At 41.2% G+C, this 26645-nt stretch overlaps 1 protein-coding gene across 3 annotated transcripts in view; it reads left to right on the top strand.

Annotated features, from left to right (window-relative positions):
* Positions 1 to 6796: 6796 nt before the first annotated feature.
* The window catches only part of LOC109892484 (unconventional myosin-Vb-like), a 71458-nt gene continuing 51609 nt past the window's right edge, over positions 6797 to 26645 (top strand). The window contains exons 1-2 of one of the 3 annotated variants that reach the window (XM_031826365.1): positions 6797 to 7023; positions 26336 to 26446. In XM_031826365.1, coding sequence (XP_031682225.1) covers positions 6946 to 7023; positions 26336 to 26446 — 189 coding nt within the window. In that variant the 5' untranslated portion in view covers positions 6797 to 6945. Of the gene's footprint in view, positions 7024 to 7848; positions 8085 to 26335; positions 26447 to 26645 lie in introns of those variants that run through there. The other 2 variants (XM_031826364.1, XM_020485048.2) reach the window with 2 other exon arrangements.

The following is a 26645-nucleotide window of genomic DNA, read 5'->3' as shown; positions in this document are numbered from 1 at the left end:
TCTACACACAATACCCCACAATGACAAAGCAAAAACTGCTTTTTAGACATTGTTGCTAATGTATTAAAAATAAAAATCTGAAATATCACATTTACATAAGTATTCAGACCATTTACTCAGTACTTTGTTGAAGCACCTTTGGCAGCGATTACAGTCTCAAGTCTTCTTGGGTATGACGCTACAAGCTTGTCACACATGTGTTTGGGGAGTTTCTCCCATTCTTCTCTGCAGATCCTCTTATGCGCTGTCAGGTTGGATGGGAAGCATAGCTGCACAGCTATTTTCAGGTCTCCAGAGATGTTCGACCGGGTTCAAGTCCAGGTTCTGGCTGGGCCCCTCAAGGACATTCGGAGACTTGTCCCAAAGCCACTCCTGCATTGTCTTGGCTGTGTGCTTAGGGTCGTTGTCCTGTTGGATGGTGAACCCTCGCCCAAGTCTCAGGTCCTGAGCGCTCTTGAGCAGGTTTTCATCAAGGATCTCTCTGTACTTTGCTCCATTCATCTTTGCCTCGATCCTGACTAGTCTCCCAGTCCCTGCCGCTGAAAAACATCCCCACAGCATTATGCTGCCACCACATGCTTCACCGCAGGGATGGTGCCAGGTTTCCTCCAGACGTAACACTTGGCATTCAGGTCAAAGAGTTCAGTCTTGGTTTCATCAGACCAAAGACATTCAGAGACTTGGTCTGAGAGTCCTTCAGGTGCCTTTTGGCAAACTCCAAATGGGCTGTCATGTGCTTTTTACTGAGGGGTGTCTTCCGTCTGACCACTCTACCATAAAGGCCTGATTGGTGGAGTGCTGCAGAGATGGTTGTCCTTCTGGAAGGTTCTCCCATCTCCACAGAGGAACTTTGGAGCTCTGTCAGAGTAACAATTGGGTTCTTGGTCACCTCCATGACCACGACCCTTCTCCCCAGATTGCTCTGTTTGGTCAGGCGGCCAGCTCTAGGAAGCGTCTTGGTGGTTCCAAACTTCTTACATTTAAGCATGATGGAGGCCACTGTGTTCTTGGGGACCTTCAATGCTTCAGAAATGTTTTGGTACCCTTCCCCAGATCTATGCCTCGGCACAATCCTGTCACTGAGCTCTACGGACATTTCCTTTGACCTCATGGCTTGGATTTTGCTCTGACATGCACTGTCAACTGTGGGACCTTATATAGACAGGTGTGTGCCTTTCCAATTCATGTCCAATCAATTGAAATTACCACAGTTGGACTCCAATCAAGTTGTAGAAACATATCAAGGATGATCAATAGAATAGAGTTCAATTTCAATTCTTATAGCAAAGGGTCTGAATACTTATGTAAATCAGGTATTTCAGTTTTTTTAATTTTTATAAATTTGCTAAAATGTATAAAAACCTGTTTTTGCTTTGTCATTATGGGGTATGGTGTGTAGATTTATGAGGAAAAACATTTCTTTAATCCATTTTAGAATTAGGTTTTAATGTAACAAAATGCAGAAAAAGGGAAGGGTTCTGAATACTTTCAGAATGCATTGTATGTAATGGTCGTATTGCTTGAGAATAGAAGCTGTTCAAGAGCTTGTTGGTGTCAGACTTGATGCACTGGCACCTCTTGCCGTGCGGCAGCAGAGAAAATAGTCTATAGCTTGGGTGGTTGGGGTCTTTGATGATTTTCCGGGACTTCTTTTCACACCGCCTGATATAGAGGTCCTGGATGGCAGGGAGCTTAGCCCCAGTAATGTAATGGGGCTGTCCGCAAAACCCTCTGTAGCGCCATGCGATCAAGGGCGGTGCTATTGCCATACCAAGCAGTGATGCAACCAGTCAATACGCTGTCAAAGGTACAGCTGTAGAACCTTTCCAGGATTTGAGGGCCCATGCCTAACTTTTCTAACCTCCTGAGGAGGAAGAAGCACTGTTGTGCCTTCTTCACGACTGCGTGTGTTTGGACCATTTTAAGTCTTTAGTGATTTGGACACCGAGAAACTTGAAGCTGTCTATCTGGTCCACTGTCGCCCCGTCGATGTGGATGGGGGCGTACTCACCCCCTTGTTTCCTGTAGTCCACGGTCTTGCTGACATTGAGGGAGCAGTTGTTGCTCTGGCACCACACTGCCAGGTCACTGACCTCCTCCCTGTAGGCTGACTGATCGTCACCGGTGATCAGGCCTAACTCCGTTGTGTTGTCAGCAAACTTCATAATGGTGTTGGAATCGTGTGTGGCCACACAGTCATGGGTGAACAGGGAGTACAGGACGGCACTAAGCACACACCCTTGCGGGGCCAATGTGTTAAGAATACGCATGGTGGAGGTGTTGTTGCCTACCCTCACCACCTGGGTCAGCCTATCAGGAAATCCAGGATTCAGTTGCAGAGGGAGGGGTTCAGTCCCAGGGTCCTAAGCTTGATGACGAGCCTAGAGGGGGCAATGGTGTTGAACGCTAAGCTGTAGTCAATCAACAACATTCTCACATAGATATTCCTTTTATCTAGGTGGGTGAGGTCAGTGTGGAGAGAAATTGAGATTGTGTCATCTATGGATCTGTTGGAGCGGTATGCAAATTGGAGTGGGTCTAGGATGTCTGGGATGGTGGAGTTAATGTGTGCCATAACCAGCCTCTCAAAGCACTTCATGATTACAGAAGTAAGCTCTACAGGGCGGTAGTCATTGTGGTATGAAGCCTTAGTTCTTGGGGACAGGGAAGGTTGTGGTCATCTTAAAACGTGGTGATTACAGACTGGGACAAGGAGAGGTTGAAAATGATCGTGAATATGCCTGCCAGCTGTTCTGCGCATGCTCTGAGAATGTGCCCTGGAATGTGGTATCATGGTGTGTGTGCTTGTGTGTTTGTGCTTTTACCTTAGTGGATCTGAACATGCAGAAACAAGCCCAGCTGGCCAGGGAGAGAGTAGAGCTGAACAAACTGCTAGATGAGGAAGAGAAAAATATTCTGACAGTTGTCCTCTCACAGCAATACACCCTCTATATATCCAACCCTCTTTTATACACAGCAAAAGTCTTCCCAATCAATACATATATTTGCTTTCCTTTCCCGGTCTGAGACGGGGTTGTCAGGGGTTCCAAGCAGACCTGCTGGCCCAGCAGCAGTTGAGTGATGAGGGAAGGGTTCAGACAGAGCAGGAGCGCCAGCATGGCCTGGTCTACCAGGAGCACCGACAGGGCCTGGTCTACCAGGAGCACCGACAGGGCCTGGTCTACAAGGAGCACCGGCAGGGCCTGGTCTACCAGGAGCACCGGCAGGGCCTGGTCTACCAGGAGCACCGGCAGGGCCTGGTCTACCAGGAGCACCAGCAGGGCCTTGTCTATCAGGAGCACCAGCAGGGCCTGGTCTACCAGGAGCACCGGCAGGGCCTGGTCTACCAGGAGCACCGGCAGGGCCTGGTCTACCAGGAGCACCGACAGGGCCTGGTCTACCAGGAGCACCGGCAGGGCCTGGTCTACCAGGAGCACCGGCAGGGCCTGGTCTACCAGGAGCACCGGCAGGGCCTGGTCTACCAGGAGCACCGGCAGGGCCTGGTCTACCAGGAGCACCGGCAGGGCCTGGTCTACCAGGAGCAGTACAACAGGAAGATGCAGGAGATCTTCCCCATGCTTACTTGGAACAACCTGTGAAGTAAAGCAAATGTATTTTATTTATTTTACCTTTATTTAACTAGGCAAGTCAGTTAAGAACAAACACTTATTTTCAATGACGGCCTAGGAACAGTGGGTTAACTGCCTGTTCAGGGGCAGAACGACAGATTCGTACCTTGTCAGCTCGGGGATTTCAACTTGCAACCTTCCGGTTACTAGTCCAACGCTCTAACCACTAGGCTACCCTGCCGCACCAAATGCATTTAAGGCCTGGCTCGGCAGCGAACACATACTCAGATACACATTACATGCACACACACCATTCGTAACTCAGCTAAAGTACACAAACACTTATTTCTAACTATCACACACCCACATGCACACACACCTAACCCTGTTTAACGATGTCTAACCTCATAAAAACACATCTCTGGCAAACACGTTACGCTGTAATCCTCTTAAGACAAATTAGCTGTCCATGTTTCTCTGAAAATGGTATAGTGATATAAAATGCAAATAAAACAAGTTTGCTCATGATGCTTACTCATGAGTTCAGGAAATAAATGTTCTATTTTGCTCGTTGGCAGAGTGCTATTGCATTCATTGATGGAGGATTTGCCCAGGAATTAAGCTGTTTATATTTTGTCCAGGAAATAGAGCTGTAAATAAAAAATGTCAATGTTCAATTTTAAAAACTCCTATTTGAGCACATTGTTGGAATATTAAATTGACCTATTTAAGGATAAATCAATTTGTAATTGCATAATCATACAAATTAGATTTGTCACATGCGCCGAATACAACAGGTAGACCTTACCGTGAAACGCTTACTTACAAGCCCTTAACCAACAATGCAGTTATATTTACTAAATAAACTAAAGTCAAGAAAAGTAACACAATAAAATAACAGTGAAGAGGCTATATACAGGGGGTACTGGCACCGAGTTGGTGTGCGACGTTATATTACTGTGGAGTTGGAGGCCTGCCTGCATGTACATGAATAAAGGAGTGTCTGTCTGGATGTCATTGTACTGTAATGTAATCTCACTTGATGATGGCAAGCAAAACATTGTTGGGTAATACAGGGATAAAGTGTGTGAAATACATTGTGTCATGAGCTTAAGTGCTCTTGTGTTTAATTAAGTTGCATTCTCTGGATATAGCAACAGCGAGTGAAAGCAGAGAAAGAAAGACAATCTTGTAGAGTGTGTGAGATATTTAAGATAATGCATCATGTGCTAATACAGTGCATTCAGAAAGTATTCAGACCCCTTCCCTTTTTCCACAATTTGTTACGTTACAGCCTTATTCTAAAATGGATTAAACAGTCATACCTCATCAATCTACACACAATAGCCCATAATGCAAATGTATAAAAAATTTTAAAAACGGAAATATCACATTTACATAAGAATTCAGACCCTTCACTCAGTACTTTGTTGAAGCACCTTTGGCAGCGATTATAGCCTCAAGTCTTCTTGGGTATGACACTACAAGCTTGGCACACCTGTATTTGGGGAGTTTCTCCCATTATTCTCTTATTCTCTTACTCATCTTATTCATTAAGCTCTGTCAAGTTGGATGGGGAGCGTTGCTGCACAGTTATTTTCAAGTCTATCCAGATATGTTCAATCAGGTTCAAGTCCGGGCTCTGGCTGAGCCACTCAAGGACATTAAGGGACTTGTCCAGAAGCCATTCCTGTGTTGTCTTGACTGTGTGCTTAGGGTCGTTGTCCTGTTAGAATTGTAACCTTCGCCCCAGTTTTCATCAAGGATCTCTCTGTACTTTGCTCCATTCATCTTTCCCTCAATCCTGACTAGTCTCCCAGTCTATGCAGCTGAAAAACAACCCCACTGCATGATGGTGCCACCACCATGCTTCACTGTAGGGATGGTGCCAGGATTCCTCCAGATGTGACGCTTGCCATTCAGGCCAAACAGTTCAATCTTAGTTTCATCAGACCATAGAATCTTGTTCCTCATGGTCTGAGTCCTTTAGGTGGCTTTTGGCAAACTCCAAGCAGGCTGTCATGTGTCTTTCACTGAGGAGTGACGTCTGTCTGGCCACTCTACCATAAAGGCCTGATTGGTAGAGTGCTGCAGAGATGGTTGCCCTTCTGGAAGGTTCTCCCATCTCCACAGAGGAACTCTAGAGCTCTGTCAGAGTGACCATCTGGTTCTTGGTCACCTCCCTGACCAATGCCCTTCTCCCCAGTTTGGCCAGGCTGAACCTGAGCTCAAATTCAAGTCTCATAGTAAAGGGTCTGAATACTTATGTAAATAAAGTATTTCCGGTTTTTTTATACATTTGCAAAAATGTCTTATGAGGTATTGTGTGTTTATTGATTTTATTTAATCAATTTTAGAATAAGGCTGTAACGTAACAAAATGTGGAAAAAGTCAAGGGGTCTGATGTGCCAGTACTTAGCATGTTAATTAAGGTGTGAAACAGTGGTGCCAGAAATAAGAATTGGACTAAAAGCTTATTGTATCACCCAACTAGACTGACTGAATTTTAGTGCCATACTGCCATTGAGGCTATTGTTATGCTTAGACTCATCACATGACACATACCTTTTATGAAATACCAGTAGGCAGTTGAGCAGATGATAGGACTTCAGCGGTCAGTCTGACCTATCAGAACATGCTGCTAGTGGCATGATCAGGAAACACCCTTTCAAAGCATTGAGTCATACTAATTATCAGTGACGTTTCCCAAAGCAACCCATGGTGTTAGCCCCAACATTAGGATCACCTGCTGTTGCTGTGGAACACGTTTTGTATACACACCTCTCCAAATGGATTGATGTGGAAAACATTTCACAAGTACTGACTGAGTAATATCTATCCATCTTGGTAACTAACTGTTTTAGGCCTTTTTCATAATAACACAAACCCTTGTCCTTATAAGTACGAGGTATGTATACCAGTTCATTATGAACTTCAGTAGAATGCATACAAATTGTAGAACGTAAAAAAGATATATGTATTCCGATACAAGACCTGGATTGAATTTTTGGAAACCACATTGACAAATAACACGTTTTCCTTTTGACCATCTGTGATCTTATCTGTTCTCTTTAATGATTTTGATGGGTGGAATGTCTTTTGTCTAATTCCAGGTGAAGCCAGTCAACACCCCATACCTGCAGAAGGAGTGGTTTGGGAGTGGAGGAGTCATGGCCTGCTATTGGAACAAAGTGTTTTGTTCTGTCTTCTGCTCAAGCAGGCTTGAAATATTGCTCAAGCAAAGCTTCAACTCCCAGATAGCCTACTGGCAAGAATGTATTGAGAACAGTATGACCTGGAACATGAAATAATCACAGCAAACTCTGAATAGAGTAGCAGAATCTTCTAGTACATATCTAAGGAATATAACACCATCATGAAAAGGCAACAGAAAGAACCTAACACCATAGCGAAAAAACAAGAGGAGACGATTGACTATGAAGTTTATTGCCAGGTAACATACTACTTTAGACCTACGTTACATGTTGTATTTTGTGATGTTGTTGATCATAGTGGGACTAAATGCGGGAGAGGAGGTATCAATTATGCTGCGTTTTATGAAGTCTAATGTCCCCAAATGTGTGTAATCTTTCAACTGTCACTAATATCAAAGTTCAAGCATTACATTTTCATAGGCTTCAGGATTCAGCCTAGTTCAAGTCACATATTGTACTACAATCAATTAGATAACACTTAGGACTTGTCAATGCTAGCCTTGAACTAAGTTACTGTCTACTGAGTTCAGGAAATATCTAATTAGATAAAATGATGGCATGAACTAAGGCTATATGAAGATGTTTCATTATTAGTTACCCCTCTCCAACTAACTAACTATAGGCACATCATGTTTATTAAGATTGTGTGGTTGAAAAAGGTTACATTTAATTAAGATTCATTATTAGGAACAACCCCCCCCCCCCCCCCCCCCCCCCCCAAAATGTTTATTGTGTCCGGGTTAACCCCCCACTGGTCTTTCTAATTTAGAGTGTCGAATACATTGTAGTGCGCTGATGAGCCAGATGGGGTCTCGTGCGGACTCTGGACGTGCATGCGGCTCTGTAAATTGCCAGTCAACATGACTGAGTCCTTGGGTATAACGGCGATTAACTAAAGGCAAGCTATTATTAAACTATTTATAGTTTATGTATTTGCACTTGTAGCCTACATTGGGCTGGGTAGCATATCCTTATCAAGTCGTAAATATTTGGCGTTTTTCATTTTTGAGGAATATGAGGGTGATCAAGCAAAACTGAGTTGTTCGACAACTCATCTAAGGGAAGACACCTGCGGTCACCAGGAAAGGGGTCAGAAGTGGCAAACACATTTAGCTCAACTCTGGAATTCGGGAATATGACAATTCTAATTAGATGAAAAAACTTTGAGATTATCAACAATGATGAGATAATTATCGTTTATAAATAGTGCGGTGCTTCTCCATGCTCCCGTAGTTTCGGTGATATTGTTGGAGAGTGCTCTTGTTATTGGACCATGTCCGTAAACGAGTTATATTCAAAGGTGAGTGATTTGTACAGTCATTGGCTCTCTATACATTTGTTATCCTATTGCTATAGCTACAGTTTGATTTATTGTTACATCATTGATACATAATTGTAACATTTTGGGCCATCATATCTATAGTGACAATATGATTGAATTGTAGAATTCACCATTGTAGCGAATTCCCCGCTGCGATGTCATGTATTTCAATGCAGGTGAAATGACAAGTGTTAAATAAGAAATCGAGCCTCGAGCGCAGTCCCAGTGAGTCTTTCCTCGGATGTGTCATTGCAGCTTGATTGACAAGTGTACGAGCAAATTTCGTTCTGGTATCGGGCTGTAGTCATTAATCAAACAGGTTTACACCTAAAACGAGCGTTTCTATTGTACAAATGCAGATCGGTCTCTCCCTGTTTCGTTCCGCATGCTCCCATTTAAGAAACGTTTAGCAACAGAATTGGCGTAATGAATACGCCCCTGTTGTACTGGCTTATCTTCTAGCCCTGTGGACTACTGCATGACCTAGTTGTATCCATAATAGTAAAATAAATATTTTTCAATACTGACAAGTCTTTTGCTAGAATAAATACATTTTTATTATTTTATGAAAGGAAAAATGAGCAAGCTAAACCATTCATAATCTGTGATTTGATCTCTCAGGCAACAGTGAGTCTTGAACATTGGGATAATTGCAATTTTTGCTGAAGTTGCTTTGTGAAGAAATTGGGTTGTGGTAATCATGAATTATGTGGATATTCTATTTCTGGAGGTAGTATACTGTATGCAGTAACACATTAGACAACACTAGTTATCCAAACATGGGGCCCCCACAGTTGAATGAACATGCAACAATTACTTGAGCTGACACCAATACACAAATGTGGTCCTTTCAGATTCCCACTTTTCACTCCTAGTACTTACCCATTTCATGCATCTTTGGCTATCCTTAATTTTCATTGAGATTGAATTAAGCATCTCCTGTTGATATACTCAAAAGCATAGAGCCTTTAGGACAAATGCTGACTGAAAACTGCTGATACCCTTTGTGGAATTTGTGATGTTTACAGTACAGACAATAGATATGCTACCGGCATACTATTTGACTTTGATTGATGTGTTTAAAATAAGTATTATAAATATTATGCCTAAGCAGAGAAATTGTATTTGGTTACCATTGTTATTATAATTCCTTGTGGTGTAGGCCTCTGCATTGATTAACCTAGGATATTTGTGTGCAGCATCACCGGAATTACTCGTTTCAGGAAGAAACCTATTCAAATTGTTGAAAAAGAGATGTCTTTGAAGTTATTGGATTGAGAAGAACAGAATCAGGTTACATACATTATTTGTCACTAATCCTCTAGTCTACATGACTCAAAATCCAGTTCCACATTCCACTGCAGAAATGACAAAAATAGCTTTTGTTTTCTTTAGAACTCTTTAGAAACTTTTTACTTGTTGAGGAAATGGCTTTTTCAGTTACGTCTATTGTCTAAAGATGCAGGTTACACCTATTCCTCAATATTGTTTTCCTTATGTAGTAGTTAATTCCAATGTTCCCTCTCTGGGACACTGGAAGTAGTTAACACTATCTACGTTTCCCTTTACTGTGGGAATTGTGATTGAATCAATGCAATATTAGCCACTTTCAATGCAACATACCAAAACAAAACGATCTATGCAAGATATTTTCTTATAGGCAGAGCACATTGGAGAAAGATTCTATTGCATTGACAGGCACGACTCAGGCCCATACTCTACACAGACCAGTGCACCATAACCAGTCAGAGTTGCTGTGTCCCTATCTGTAAATAGACCATTGCCATGTGGATTTGTGCCATTCACTTTGAACTGGACTGTGTTACAGCAGGAGTGGTCGTGAGTAGATGTGCTTGTTTTGAGATGAGAGTGAGAGCTGCATGTAGCCACGTGCACATTTGTTCATAATCTTTGCTATTAAGTGAGTTATTAGCCGAGTTAAAGCAAATTTCTAGTTAGCAATGGGGGAGTGGTTGCTTCCTACAAGAGCACAAAATGTGTGCGTCTAGCCATCTTTGAAAAACAAGTCAGGTAAAGAGCTTTTTTTTTATTTCTTAAAGGGACAGTGTTGTATTTGGAGACAGGCTTGAAAAAACTAAGTAGCCAATAAATATGCAGAGGGTAGCATAATTTGTCTGATTAATATAGGCAAAGCACCCCCACAACATGATGCTGCCATCCCCGTGCTTCACGGTTGAGATGGTGTTCTTCGGCTTGCAAGCCTCCCCATTTTTCCTCCAAACATAACGATCGTCATTATGGCCAAACAGTTCTATTTTTTTTCATCAAACCAGAGGACATTTCTCAAAAAGGACAATCTTTGTCCCCATGTGCAGTTGCAAACCGTAGTCTGGCTTTTTTTATGGCGGTTTTGGAGCAGTGGCTTCCTCCTTGCTGAGTGGCCTTTCAGGTTATGTTGATATCGGACTCGCTTTACTGTGGCTATAGATACTTTTGTACCTGTTTCCTCCAGCATCTTCACAAGGTCCTTTGTTGTTGTTCTGGGATTGATTTGCACTTTTCGCACCAAAGTACGTTCATCTCTAGGAGACAGAATGTGTCTCCTTCCTGAGTGGTATGACAGCTTAGTGGTCCCATGGTGTTTATACTTGCGTACTATTGTTTGTACAGATGAACGTGGTACCTTCAGGCATTTGGAAATTGCTCCCAATGATGAACCAGACTTGTGGAGGTCTACAATTTTTTTTCTCTGAGGTCTTGGCTGATTTCTTCTGATTTTCCCATGATCTCAAGCAAAGAGGCACTGAGTTTGACTCAAATGATGTCAATTAGCCTATCAGAAGCTTCTAAAGCCATGACATACTTTTCTGGAATTTTCCAAGCTGTTTAAAGGCACAGTCAACTTAGTGTATGTAAACTTTGACCCACTGAAATTGTGATACAGTGAATTATAAAGATGAATATTCAGTCTGTTAACAATTGTTGGAAAAATTACTTGTCATGCACAAAGTAGATGTCCTAACCGACTTGCCAAAACTATAGTTTGTTAACAAGGAATTTTTGGAGTGGTTGAAAAACAAGTTTTAATGACTCCAACCTAAGTGTATGTAAACTTCCGACTTCAACTGTAGATCATTTACTTACATTCAGTAATCTTGTTCTGATTTGTCATCCTGAGGGTCTCAGAGATAAAATGTAGCATAGTTGTGTTTGATAAAAATGCATTTTTATATTCAAATGTAGGAACTGGGTTCTACAGTTTGAACCCCTGCTGTCTTTTTGTCATTTAGCAGATGCTTTTATCCAGAGTTGCTTACATTTGCAAGTTGTCGAAAGCTATGAGATAATGCTGTAATGCTGCTCCATACATTATTTATTAGACATGCCAGCAGTACTTTCCTGTCATAATTGGTAATAGGGTGGCTGTCAATGAGCCACTTGCTTCCAGAGCCAACTTAGAGACTTGTATATTCTAAAGGCTCTTTCATACTCCCACACATTTCATTGTAGACACCAGAAGACAGTGTTTTGGTATCATTTGTATTGTAGCTGAAGGGAAGTTAACCATAAATGTACAGTGAGCCACATTAAAAAAGCAGTGAAGAATTTTGCCATGAAGCAGACACTTAAATAATAATTAGTTGGGTACTTACATTTTTCCTATTTCACACATGAAGAAATTGGAAATTAGTTTTTTGCATATCCCACTCCTCCTGAGAGGGAGGAGGCAAGATCAGATGGGACCATTCTAGCCAATGAAAGGGCAGATACACGTGTGAACAGGCACGCCTCTGATATAAGTGGCCATTCCATTTTTCGTTGACCAAATTCAACACTCTCATTGGCCTCCATACAAAAACTCCTTATTTTTTAAATAAGGAAAAACTCCACCTGCTGGAGAAAACAGATTTTGGGCCCTCTCAGGTACTAGTCATTGTGCTGACACACATCATAGCAGGGTGGGATATTAGCAGCACTGGAACTGGGTTTTCATCTTACCTGTGTGTGTTTACTTCACCAGTTATAAAGTGTATTTTAATGAACTCACGTCTGATTTTCATTACCAGTTCTCTCATTTACTACACTCAAGAGGCCAACTTATCCCATAGATAATATGATTTTCACCTACTGTACTGTTACAAAACACATTCATAATTCATAGAAAAGGCATAATGAAAAAATATTGTTTTAGCAATGAAAGTTTGAGTCCAAATGTTTGTCGACAGCCCAAAGGTTAGCCTAGCTGTAATTTAGATTTTTTTTTAAATTAAATCATAAGTGACATGTTTGCAATAATATGATGGCAAAATATCCAGTGTTATATTCGCTGGTGTGTTGGGGGGTAAACACACAAACGGCAATTACGCACCATTTTCATTTTGAGCGTGTGTTTACCCACCTTTTGCAGAAAAATGCATTGAAAGTATAGGTAGCGTTACTTTACTCACCGCGAATAGCAATGAGCGTTTACCAACATATTTATTTTACCACTAGTAGGGTTATAGTAGTGTTATAACCTCTCAATCTCATGAGTTTAATCAGTGTTACTGTCAGTGTTACTGTTGAAGTCCAGGTTGGTTGACTGACATGGATACCGGTAGTATCAAAAAGGCAAATCCATTTTAAAACACTCATTGTTAGACTTTACACAAAAAACATTACTTCATCAGGGTCACAAGGGAAACCGGTAGTGCAACTTTTTCTCACTGTTATTCTCTGCTTCTCCTCCCCCCTATTTCCCTCCCTTCACCCACCTATACAGGTGGAGCCTACTTCCATAAACGTACCACCTATCCGGCTGTTGTTTTAAAAGGTTGTTTTATGTCTCTCTTTAGATTATCAGTATTGATTGGAGAAGGCTGCCTGAATTGATGTGATAACAATAAATAGAACAATACATTTGTAACATTAATGTGCACCAGTTTAAAATGATAATTTCAACTACTACTATTTTGATTGTTGAAGCAATCAATTGTCCCATTAACAATCACCCGTATTAGCAAATGTATTTAATTTCAAACTTCACATTTCTCTAGTATCGGCTTCTTATTGTTCTGAACGTTATCGGCAAAATGTCTGCGATAAGTCAAATCAAATCAATCAAATCGGTAGGGTCAGTGTTTTCCTGTTTATCATCCCGGCTCTACTACTATTACATCCAGTGTATTATTGAATATTCTCACTGTTATGAATCAGATGTCTGACGTTCAGCTCTGATCTATGGCTGTGTGTTCGTTTTTCTGTCTCTTCTGTTCTGCATATTTAGCACAGCATAAGGTACCATCCTGACGACAATTCTGTCAGTCCATGGCCATGCGGGGGCGTAAACACACGCACACACACATTAGAATAATGAAGTTAAAAGACGGATCATCCATGTTTCCTTGTAGAGATCATAAACATCCTTGTGTATCTCTTCTGTGTTTTCGGACACCTACAAAGCAAGCAGGACCAACTCTTGCTTGATTGTATCGACCCAGTGCAGCAGCCGATGGTAATAAAAAAAAAAAGCAATTTCATTAAGTCTGCTGGAAGTGTGATGAAGTGATCAGAAGGAGAAGGAGAGAAAGAGACAGGAAGAGAGTAGGGCTCAGCTAATTAGTAGTCAAAGCCATTACTAAGTGAATGGATGCAGGGTTATAATCTTATTCTATCCTATCCTCATTGAGCCTGTGTTTTGTACTCAACAATAAGCAATGGCATCACTCTTTCATGACCATGGGCTACATTGTCAGTTTGCTAAATAGCACTGATTGCGTGTATTACTCACAACAACAGCTGTTGGTGGATAGCAAATATACCAGTATTGCAATATTTTTTTCCATGGCAAAAATAAAAAAACGAAGCAGACCTAACCCTTTGGTCCTTTAAAAGCTGCTGTATGTAAAATATTGTGTTCTATAGCTTGGAAAATAAATACATTTGATTCTAGATGACAACATAATGATGTCTGTTTGCGACATTAGGGCTGTTTTCCTAAATAACTCATCTGCTTTGTGTTTTGTTTCTTTGCCACGATACTAACGAGTATCACAATACTGCTATCGTCCCGGCCCTACAATCACTCCAGGTAATGGTTTGACTACCCTCTCTGTTCCTCATGTCATGACAAGATGAGCTTTTAGCTATTGTGTCTCTACTAGGAAGAATCATGGTGGTACTATGTCCTTGTTTTGTTGATGTCTCCTATTATTTAGGCTGATGTCTGAGTGCAGAGTCCCTTCTTTTTTGCTGAGCTAACTGCTTCTTTGTGATTGAATTCTGATGAACTGTAGTAATGTGGTCTGTGATGCAAAACATACTGCAAGTCATGGGAGTTTCATTACCATATATGGTCCTATTTTTTTATAAAACATTTTTTACTTAACTAGGGAAGTCAGTTTAGAACAAAATTCTTATTTACAATGATGGCTAACCCCGGCCAAACTCGGACGACCCTAGGCCAGTTGTATGTATTTTATAAAAATTGGGAACAATATTTCCAGGATAAACTTCTTTCCGCCCAATATGCAGTTGGGTTTCTTTTTGTTTCACAGTGTAAAAGGAAGAACTGGAAGAGAGGAGTGTAGAGGTACACATACTCAGCTGAGTGTAATTTAAAAATGTGTCATTCAGAGACATGCCTGGGGCTCATTACGATCAGTCTTCACTAAAGTTTCACCACAGCAGCATTTGACATGGTAGAACAGACCAAATTTAAACAACTGCCTCCAAAATGAAATTCTCCCCAAATATGGTCACATTCATTGACAGCATACAATTTAGAGAAGACCTATAGAATACATTACAGATATGGGCCTATCTGAACACCACCACAATATCCTATCAACAAGGGTTAGTTGGCCATCAACTGTTGTTGATTGTGATTCTGATGATTTCTGTGTGAACCACATCTAAGGGCAGAGAGGATAGATTGGCTTGGTTTAGGAGGGTGATGTATATGTTGAGACTAGAGGTCGACCGATTAATCGGAATGGCCGATTAATTAGGGCCGATTTCAAGTTTTCATAACAATCGGAAATCGATATTTTTGGGCGCCGATTTCCAATTATAAAAATATATATATATATATATATTGTTATACCTTTTATTTAACTAGGCAAGTCAGTTAAGAACACATTCTTATTTTCAATGACTGCCTAGGAACTGTGGGTTAACTGCCTTGTTCAGGGGCAGAACGACAGATTTTTACCTTGTCAGCTCAGTGATTCCAATCTTGCAACCGCACAGTTAACTAGTCCAACGCTCTAACCATTGCACTCCACGAGTAGCCTGCCTGTTACGCGAACGCAGTAGAAGCCAAGGTAAATTGTTAGCTAGCATTAAACTTATCTTATAAAAAACAATCAATCATAATCACTAGTTATAACTACTAATCCAGTTTAGCAGGCAATATTAACCAGGGGAAATTGTGTCATTTCTCTTGCGTTCATTGCACGCAGGGTCAGGGTATATGCAACAGTTTGGACTGCCTGGCTCATTGCGAACTAATTTGCCAGAATTGTACTTAATTATGACATATATTGAAGGTTGTGCAATGTAACAAGAATATTTAGACTTAGGGATTCCACCCGTTAGATAAAATACCGAACGGTTCCGTATTTCATTGAAATAATAAATGTTTTGTTTTCGAAATGATAGTTTCCGAATTCGATCATAATAATGACCAAAGGCTCGTATTTCTGTGTGTTATTAAGTTATAATTAAGTCTGATTTGATAGAGCAGTCTGACTGAGCAGCAGCAGGCCCGTAATCATTAATTCAAACAGCACTTTCGTGCGTTTTGCCAGCAGCTCTTCGCAAGCACAGCACTGTTTATGACTTCAAGCCTATCAGCCTAATGGCTGGTGTAACCAATGTGAAATGGCTAGCTAGTTAGCTGGGTGTGCGCTAATACTGTTTCAAACGTCACTCGCTTTTAGATTTGGAGTAGTTATTCCCCTTGCTTTGCAAGGGCCACGGCTTTTGTGGAGCGATGCTTCGAGTGTGGCTGTTGTCGATGTGTTCCTGGTTTTAGCCCAGGTATGGGCGAGGAGGGGTATACTGTTACACTGGCAAAAGCTATAGTGCCTATAAGAACATCCAATAGTCAAAGGTATATGAAATTCAAATGGTATAGAGAGAAATAGTCCTATAAATACTATATTAACTACAACCTAAAACCTCTTACCTTGGAATATTGAAGTCTCATGTTAAAAGGAACCACCAACTTTCATATGTTCTGAGCAAGGAACTTAAACGTTAGCTTTCTTACATGGCACACATTTTTACATGGCACATATTACTTTCTTCTCCAACACTTTGTTTTTGCATTATTTAAACTAAATTGAACATGTTTCATTATTTATTTGAGGCTAAATTGATTTTATTTATATTTTATATTAAGTTAAAATAAGTGTTAATTCAGTATTGTTGTAATTGTCATTATACATTTTTGGTCCTCCAATAATCGGTATCGGTATCGGCGTTGAAAAATCATAATCGGTCGACCTCTAGTTGAGACAGAGGAAAGGAGTGGCGTAATGGGTCTATGGGAGGTCACTTCAGGGTAAATGATGCTCGTGCATTCAGGTTTGATGTTGGTTTCTCAGGTGAAGAATGGCTTGGCAAAGTGTGTGGGTAGGCTATTGTATGTATACTGGTGTGTTTTTAGGGGGTGGGTGGGACAGGGTGTGGCATCAGAACAGAAGTCTTAAGCAAAAAGACATCTTCAAATCTGTCACAAAGCCACTGCAACTTTCCATCCATCTAGGTTCCGCATTCATTTAGCACGGTCTCCTTGTCCTCACTTCAAATGGCGATGGCCCAACATTAGATTGCACCCACGGCACTAATTATAAAGTTCTTCATTTTGCATTTCAACTCATTTTTTGAAGAGTTTGAAATCTGGAGAATGGTTAATCATGTCCATGTTTAACCAGAACCACAGATTCTAACTAATCCCAGTTTAATCAGTGTGGAAATGGATCTGATGTAGGCCGTCTTTTGTTCACATTGGCAGAGGAACTTGGCTTTCCCCCTACTGTGTTTGGGCTATCAGTGTTGGTCCATAATTAAAGATGGTTTGATCGGGAACTAGCAAGGACAACTAGCAATGCCTCAGCACACCATCTGAGAAACATGATTTGGAGAGAACCAACTGCAGAGAGAACACCTGCCATTCAGTGTCCTCACTGCTCTAGCATCAAAATAGATTTTTCGCCAAGTGAGCTCCCCTTAGGCTTTTATATAAGTCAGGGAAGAAATGATTACTTGCATAAATATGTTCTAAAATCCCTAATGTTCAATATTTCCCTAAATGCCTTAGCTTATGAAACAAACTCATAATTCAAATTTGAGTGTCAGCTCATAACTCATAATTTTTCTTAGCTCTGGGCTAAGCACCAGGCTTCTTAGTAAAGGCATACACTACAGCACTAGTGTGGCAGTTAGCCTAGTGGTTAGAGCGTTGGGCCAGTAACCGAAAGGTTGCTAGATCGAATCCCTGAGCTGACAAGGTAAAAATCTGTCCCTAAGGCCGTCATTGTAAATAAGAATTTGTTCTTAACTGACTTGCCTAGTTAAATAACATTTTTAAAAAGTACTACTACAGTACTCAGTAAGCATAACTTACATACCATAAGTACCGTATGTTTTGGTTGCTTTGTTTTGTTGTTTTTTCTAAGCCATTCCGTGGGTCGTGAGACATGTAGAGGTCCATTGTGATGCTAATTGAATGAGACGGGAGCAGTCAGGGGGCCAGTCCCCCGCTCCCTCAAAATCAAAAAATGTACTTATCAGGAGGTGTATCAGCCAAATCAAATCACATCTAATTGTATTAGTCTCATGCGCCGAGTACAACAGGTAGACCTTACAGTGAAATGCTTACTTATGAGACCCTAACCAACAATGCAGTTTAAAAAAATATGGATAAGAAATTAAAGATCAGGCTGTTGATTGTGGCCTGTGGAATGTTGTCCCACTCCTTTTCAATGGCTGTGCGAAGTTGCTGAATATTGTCAGGAACTGGAACACTCCTCGATCCAGAGCATCCCAAACGCAATGGGTGACATGTCTGGTGAGTATGCAGGCCATGGAAGAACTGGGACATTTTCAGCTTCCGGCAATTGTTCCCCATCCTTGCATCGTGGGGCCATGCATTATCATGCTGAAACATGAGGTGATGTCGGAAAATTAATGGCACGACAATGGGCCTCAGGATCTCGTTATGGTATCTCTGTGCTATCGATAAAATGCATTTGTGTTCGTTTTCTGTAGCTTGTGCCTGCCCATACCATAACCCCACCGCCACCATCAGGTACTCTGTTCACAACTTTGATATCAGCAAACCGCTCGCCAACACAACGCCCTATACGCTGTCTGCCATCTGCCCGGTGCAGTTGAAACCGGGATTTGTATGCAAAGAGCACACTTCTCCAGCGTGCCAGTGGTCATCGAAGATAAGCATTGTCCTCAATGAAGTCGGTTACGACACTGAACTGCAGTCAGGTCAAGACCCTGGTGAGGATGACGAGCACTCAGATGACCTTCCCCAAGATGGTTTCTGCAAAACAACAGTTTGTGCAAAAGATTTTTGGTTGTAGAAATCCGGGGCGGCAGGGTAGCCTAGTGGTTAGAGCGTTGGACTAGCAACCGGGGCTGACAAGGTATGAATCTGTCGTTCTGCCCCTGAACAGGCAGTTAACCCACTGTTCCTAGGCCGTCATTGAAAATAAGAATTTGTTCTTAACTGACTTGCCTAGTTAAATAAAAGGTAAAATAAAAAAGTTTCATCAGCTGTTCAGGTCGTTGGATGTGGTTACATGTGGTCTGCGGTGGTGAGGCCGGCTGGACGTAGTGCCAAAATCTCAAACACAACGTTGGTATAGAAATGAACATTGTAATTCTCTGGCAACAGCTCTGGTAGCCATTCCTGTAGTCAGCAAGCCAATTGTATGCTCCCTCAACCTGAGACATCTGTGGCCTTGTGTTGTATGACAGAACTGTACTATTTAAGAGTGGCTCTTTATTGTCCCCCAGCACAAGGTGCACCTGTGTAATGATCATACTGTTTAATCTGTTTCTTGATATGCCACACCTGTAAGGTGGATGGATTATCCAATGACAGGGATATAAACTAATTTGTGCACAACATTTGAGGAGAATAAGCTTTTTGTGCATGTGGAATATTTAGGGATCTTTTATTTCAGCTGATGTTGCATTTATATTTTTGTTCAGTATATTTCAAATTTCATAAAATGTCCAGGCCTGCAAGAAGAAATTATAGACTCAAATGGGCACAGGGAGGAGTTGACTTAGGATGACCCTGTGGCACCCTTACCCTATTTCTCAGTCCGATGTTCCATCTATGACATTTGAGAGGCAATTGTGAATATTGTCACAATTAGACTGTGGAATTGTTGTTTCTCTTCCTATCTAACTAAGGCATGCTGTGATAACTGTGAACATGCATTCTCACTGTGGTACAGTATGTGCTTGTAATTCTCTGAAAGGATTTTGGCTACTTGATTAATGATGTTTGTCCAAACTTACAATAAGCATTTGGAAATAAAGTGTTGTGATGGACTGTTTGATAAGATAGACTAATGGTCCAGTTTGATGCAAAAGCTGCACGCATACTGTTGTTGCCTCCGTGGAAGATGATTTATGCCATGTTACAGGGCTTTCATCTTGTTTGTTGTTATTCTCTAAATGCTTTCGACCTGAAGAAAATCACATAGCAAAGAGCGAAGCGAAGGAAGGAAAATGCCAGAATGCCAGTACCAGAAATGGAATGTAACGAGTGAGAGAAAGAGGAGGAGTAGAGGGTAAAGGGAGTTTTACAGTACAAATCAAGTTAGTCTCAATCAATGCAGCTGATTTACTTCAGCACCAGTGAGCTCTACTTATAAAGGTAGCTACTGCTGTTATTCCTAAGCATTACTGTTGCTTACACTGCTACAACAGGGGCTGCTGTCATGGCTGGCACAATTATTGTATTATGGATGAAAACCATCATAAAAATAAAATAGCCATCTTAACAGTTTTTGGGGGGTGGAATGAACAGCTGACTGAAGACAGGACAGCAGCAGTGTCATGTCATCTGGTTTGATGGCAAACAGTTGTGGCGCTGCAGAAGCCCAGTTAGTCTCTCTCAGCAGTGTAAACATGACAGTCAAATACAGTATGGTGTCCGCCCCTAGAATGTTGCCCAGTCTGGGTAAAGGCAAAGACCACTGAGAGAGACTCACTGGGCTGCTGCAGAGCTACAACTGTTTGCCATCAAACCAGATTACATGACTCTGGTCTGACACTGCTGCTGTGTGATTGGCCCGAGCAGCCAGGGGCCGAGGGAGGTGAAAAGGGCCGCCAGCAAGTTTGAGGTTTTGATCATTTTTATTATGTGTTTCTGTAATTTCATGCAGACAGCTGACTAATGGATTGGTAGTGGTGGAAGGATGTACCGATAAAGGCACAGTAGATTGGGTGATTATACTGTAGATTCACAGTCAAATTTATTTATTCAGGAAGGGAGGTAATTTCAGAAATGTCTTTTACAGTAAGGGTCAGTGTTCCCACAATTACTGTACGATCAAACCATGATGACACAGCAGGCATCTAGTCAGTTACCTGATAAATCAATCTCCCCTCTAAAGTAATTATGTTCCCAAGAGGCTGTCTTGAACTCTATTAGTCTGTGTCCTCCTGTAGGTCTCATGTCCTGCCGTAGGCCTCATGGCAAGTTTCTTGACTACAAGCAAAAGACAATTTACAGAGTTCTATGACATAGCTCCCAAACCTTCCATTGTGGCTCGTCATTCACCAACCTATCCTAAACGCAACTGACTTTGAGGTTTGAACAGTAAATTGTTAAAAGTTTCTCCCCCCAGTATAGACTAACCATTGATCAAATAGTAACGTTAGTAGGTTGGGTTGTGCTTAGGAAAATGTGACATTTAGAAGTCATCAGTGATGCAGTAGTAGTCTCTCTAGAGTCCAGACAGACTGGTTGCATCCCATAATGTGCCAATGTGGTCTGGGATTTCAGAGAATAATACAGTAGTTGAAGGAAGCCACTGAGGCAGAGCGTTAAAAGACTCTTGTCAGGATCAAAGTGAAATGACTCGGGTGTGTCCCTGAAATACCTTGTGGTCTTTGAAAGGGTCTGTAACCTGGAGCTCCGGGCCTGATGATGACTCCTCCGGGCAGATCCATCCTCTAGTCTACACCATCCTTAACTGGACTTAGAGAAGCTCTGAACTCTGAATCACGTCCTCATTGTGTCAGTCTGAATCTCACACACGTTCCTGGTGATGAGCTGAGTGGAGCATTCGGCTGTCTCAACCCAAACCCACAGAGGCAGAGCTAGGAATAACTGCAGCAACCGCTGTTGACTGTATGTCTGCTCTGTTTTACAATCACATGGTCCAAACGTTCAGGTCTTCATCCAATCTGTAGGATAGTCAAATTGCCAGTTCAGTGGCACTTTGTCAAAATCCAGAGAGGGACTGAGCCTTTTCATTCATCCTTTCACTTAGCATCATCGTGCTATTTATAAATTCTTCTATTTAGTCTATTTTGTAGGGCCACTGTAGTCACTCAAGACTATGTAGTGGTGGATTCTTGCATTTCAGTGACAGACAAGTGTGATTTGGATTAGGAGGTTCATATGCACAGTAATGCTGAAGTAAGTTATTTGCATCAATGAGTGACTGAGATGGGGTGCTTCAGTACCGCTTTGTAATTATTTGTCAGTTTTAGATATTGTTTATATCTAATTTCATGGAAAATGATCTTACTTTCAATAGATGGGGTTTTGGAAAGAGGCTTTCAGACAACAAAGGCCTACTAAGGACGAGCACTTAGTGAAAGTTTGCCATGGGATTTGAAATATGGGACTATATCTCTAGGTACTTTGTTCTTTTTCAAAGAAATAACTTAATGGCGATCTAGCTTTTAATTCAACAGTATCAGAACAGGACTTATGCAGTAGCCTAAAGTCCTGCTCTGATATGTCATTCAATTGAGCTAATAAGTAACACTGACATTTGAAACCCAACCTTAGGGAATGGCACTGTACAGTTACCCTTTCCAAATCCTTTCTTTTCTTGATGTGCAATTAGTGTAATAGCCTCTCATATGAAGAAACAGTGTATGAAAAGAGTAGGCTAGTAAGAATTCCTCCTGCAGTATATGCCTATAGTGGTGCCCAAAATCTCCTCAATCCTTCTGCCAATAATGATTCAATGGACAAGTGTCAGGGTGTCACAAATGCTTACAAACATCTTGCATTGACTAAACATCTACCCCTTCCTCCCTCCCTATCTCTCCAATCCTTCTTGTGCTCTTCTACCCTAGCTCCATCCCTCTCATTCTCTCATGTTTCCTCTATTGACTCCTCCCCTGGAGATGTTATGTGACTGAGGAAATATTTTTTCACAAATTAACATTTGTTGGAGCAGACTGGGACTGTAGTATTGTCGTTTAAATGCCAAAGTTGTGTATCTTCCGGTGTTTAGTTGCACATCAGCATGGGTCTTAGTTTCTTAGCAGTGAGACAGTTTGTTTCCTTCTCTGATGTGTCCACCTGGGGCCTGAGGCTGGCGCTGGGATGTAAATAATGTACTGTATGAGTTCTGTTGTTCTGTTATAGTCTGTGTGGAGGAACATTTCACAGATTGTTGCCGCTCTGCTAGATACTCTTTCCAAGGACTCTGTTCTTGAAAAGAAGAACTCTGAGGAAAGGAGATGTATTGTAACACATGAGCGTAAGCTTGCAATCAGGAGACAAAAGAAAGCACCTTTGTGAAATGTCATAAATCTCTATAAAGTCAAGGTGTGTGAATCGTTTTTAATACACAGCTAAATGGACTGTTGGTGAGTGAGTGCTGTCCCTATTGGTTGCCGTCTTTATTGGGTTACTATCTATGTAGCCTAATAGCTTAGTAATAAATAAGGTATTGATATGTAGCCTAATAGCTTAGTAATAAGAATAAATATGGTATTTATCAAGTCAAATAAGCTAAAATATTTCCTACTACTGGAAGCTGCAAAATAGTTATCCCAGTAGAATAAGATCTTCCCTAGGGTTGTGTGAGAAAGTTTCAGACTTTCAGACAAACCTTCACGTGTGCCTAGAGTCGAAGCCCATGTGACCCTTGCTGAAATGTGGGTAATATTACTGATGGCACAGTTGATTGCAGCACAACACAAGGTTATTTTATATCGCTACATCTCCCCCCCCAGTTATCTGCCCGCCCACTGCCTCCTTATTAAAGTGGATTAAAAAGCACTGCTGTCAGCTCGCCTGCCGTGATATGCTGTGACTCTGTGTTGCCTGGGGGAAAGACAGCCAGCCCTCAAAGTTGAATCTCTCAGCCTCCCAGTCAGAGCATGGCTAACATCAGTAGGTGTCTAATCTATAATGCATTCCTACAGGGGAGTTGGCCCACCACTTGGTTAAGGGGTGTGACGCCTATGCTTTACTGGTGTTTAAACATGAATGGGCCCTCTGTGACTGAGTCTAAATGCCAGGTTTAACCTCCTGGGGAGAGTGTCCTCTGCCAACTCACTGTGTTGATATCAGGCTGAGATTCTAGTGTGAAGAGCACAGACTCATGATGACACCGATCTGAGATAGCCGGGCCCTCCGGTAACAGTAAACACAGACAACTTGTTAAGAAGTTTCCTATGAAGTTGTGAAGGTCGTACAAAAAGAGTTTGTTCTCCATTTTGAGACACACAGCACTCAGCTGTTGAAAATCCACTTGACTTACACACAGAGGACATTGCAGAGTACAGGGCTGATAACACTGTATAAACTGCATCCCCCTGACTGCTTTTATTCAGTCTGCTGATGATATGTGAACCATAGCCTACACATTATTCCATCCTCTCACCTTTTCAAATGTGGCCCAATGGAGGGAAGATGGTGAGTCAGAGCATTCATTAACATTTCGGATTTAGTTATTTTTCCCCCCCTTCTGTGGTGTTTTCTCTGGGGTGATATAAAGGAGATGATGTAGTTATGCACTGGAGGGATGTTGCTGATTAGCCTAAATCCTGTGCCGAGTCAGCTGCTTGATGATTCACAGCCTACTGCCCATCTGTTCCCTCAGCACCTCATGCTTTGTTTTGGCACTCTTCATCTGCTAGCAGCAAATTGACATGAATCAACCTGCGATCTGGTGTACTTATGTATGTACACATCGATCTTTCTTGGTGGTCAGTCACCCACAGCGAACCCTATGTAGTTTAGCTGTCTGAGGTCGGCCTACTCTACTGTACTATGTTTCTATGGTCTGTAGTTTTAGCCTGGCCTGTCTCGTAGATTTCAGAGAAAATATAGCCATGTTTTTGATGAGCTATTACATCTCAACAGTAAGTTTCCTTTTCTCTTTTGTCTGTTATTTCCCCCACATTCAATGCACTGCTACAAAGTAATAGGGAGTAAGGCTGCTTCATAACTGTTGAGGAATGGGAAGTCAGGAGGACTGTTTGGATAATTTGTTGAGCAGACCACGGCTTTTATTTTTGCCATCAAGGACACAGAAAAATAACCGGTTTTCTTTTGTTCTGTGGTGCAGTCATTTGCATCTCCAGAATAGGCCTAAACGTCAGTGAAGTGACACGTATGTGCTGAGAAGTGCAATAGTAAACAAAAAATATTGTTCTGATCTTGAATTAAATTGATAATGCCTCATTTCATGCGATTTTTCCAATTTTCTGAAACTAATAGTTGAATTTTCTGAATGCAATTAGTGGTAGCCTAATGGTGTGTATAATTAATCACATGCAGGAACTCCCCGAATTGGGGGCCACAATTGCACCCTTCTCTAGAAAGCTAGCTAATTTAGAAACATGGGATTGTCTTTTTCTTTCCTTTTTAACATTACAAGTAACAATGGAAATCGACAACTGTCTCCATCTGTTTCTTTCTTGTAAGTATTTTCATATCCTAGAGTCTGAGACGTTGTGGTAAACTGTGGTAGAGAAGAAGAATGTATGACCATTTATCATAGACACTTTACATTGCCCCAAGTTATCATAAATCATGACTTCTATAGTTTAGGCATATAGCTAGCTAAGCATAGCTAGATAGTTGTTGTGTTATCCAGCTGACAATAATAGTGATTGTGTTGACACAGCTAGCTCGTTAACATCCTGGGTATGTCTCACTTAATACCCTTGGGGTATGGATACCATGAGAACAAGGTTCAGGGAATATAAAACCATCGACCCCAGCTAACGTTACTGTAGTTAGATAGCTAGCGAGTAACGACCGTAGCATATTTTCCAGCTTTAGGTAGCTAGCTAGTCAACGTGAGGAAACTAGCTACTTAGCGTACTAGCTAACACCAAAAAAACTAAACAGATTGCATGGCAAGTCTTTTCTGTAGATGGTAACTAGCTAGTCTAGTTGGAACCTCCCAGCAAAAAGGCCAACTAGCTAGCTAGAGTTAGCTTGCCAACGCTAGCTAACTACCTATGCAAATCGTCCAGCAGCATTCCTTTATCCAATAAAGAAAAACATATTGCATGGGAAACATACTTTCTCTCTCTTGTGTTGATGTTTTTGACCTACAACACTGTTTCTTTCGCGGCAATCTTTCATGTCTGGATTTTGCACACTGACTTTGACCCTGTTCTTTGCACATATGATGTCAGAGTGGTAGCCTAATAGTGTGTATAATTCATCACAGGGAGTAATTACTCTCACCATCCTGATAATAGGTAGAAAAATAAAAGCTTTATCTACAACATCAGGCCAAACTTCTCTCATAGTAATTCCATAAAGTTATTAAATTATTTTTTTTAAACGTTAGAAAGGTGCAATTAATACTTTTAGAAGATGGAATAAGTTGCTGAATGTCTCTTCAGAATAGGATTTGGGATCCCATTAGAGTAAATGTCATTAACACTAAAATAATCTTGAAGTAAATTTGGATGTGATCCTAAATTATGTAATCAAAAAGGTAGGCCTAAATAAGAGTTAAGAAATTATCTGTCAGCATTTTCACCTCAATATAGACCTATCTGGGATATCTCAAGGCTGGTTGTGTCACAAACACAACCTCAATATTGCCACTGTGCCATATCAACCTATTGGCAGTGCATTTCTTAATTTAAGCATTTGTTGAAACAATTTCTACTTTTTTCTATTGACAATAAGTTACACAACATCGTCTATGAACTTGGGCAAATGGGGGAGGAATGTTATCTAACTGTGAAAACAATAATCAGTTGAAAAAGTTACATTAAATATATTTGTATGTGTTCTTGTTTTCCAGTACACTCGGGTGTGGATCCCAGACCCAGAGGATGTGTGGAGAGCTGCAGAGATCATCAAAGATTACAAGGAGGGAGAGCCCATCCTGTACCTCAAACTTGAAGATGAAACGGTAATATACTACCCACTGGATCAGGCCACAGTTATTAAATCCATATCCTTATTTGGATAATATAGCCTTTGCCTCAAGACTCCATATGCTTTGGTCTATTTTGCTGTGCTGTTGTACATTTTGCGTTTTACATCATGCTGTATTAAAGCAGTTAATGTGTGTGTGCCCAGACACATTCATAAACTTAAGTGCCATAAAT

This window comes from Oncorhynchus kisutch, linkage group LG6 (assembly GCF_002021735.2).
Source record: "Oncorhynchus kisutch isolate 150728-3 linkage group LG6, Okis_V2, whole genome shotgun sequence".
Taxonomy (NCBI): domain Eukaryota; kingdom Metazoa; phylum Chordata; class Actinopteri; order Salmoniformes; family Salmonidae; genus Oncorhynchus; species Oncorhynchus kisutch.
This window is presented reverse-complemented; position numbering and strand designations above follow the sequence as displayed.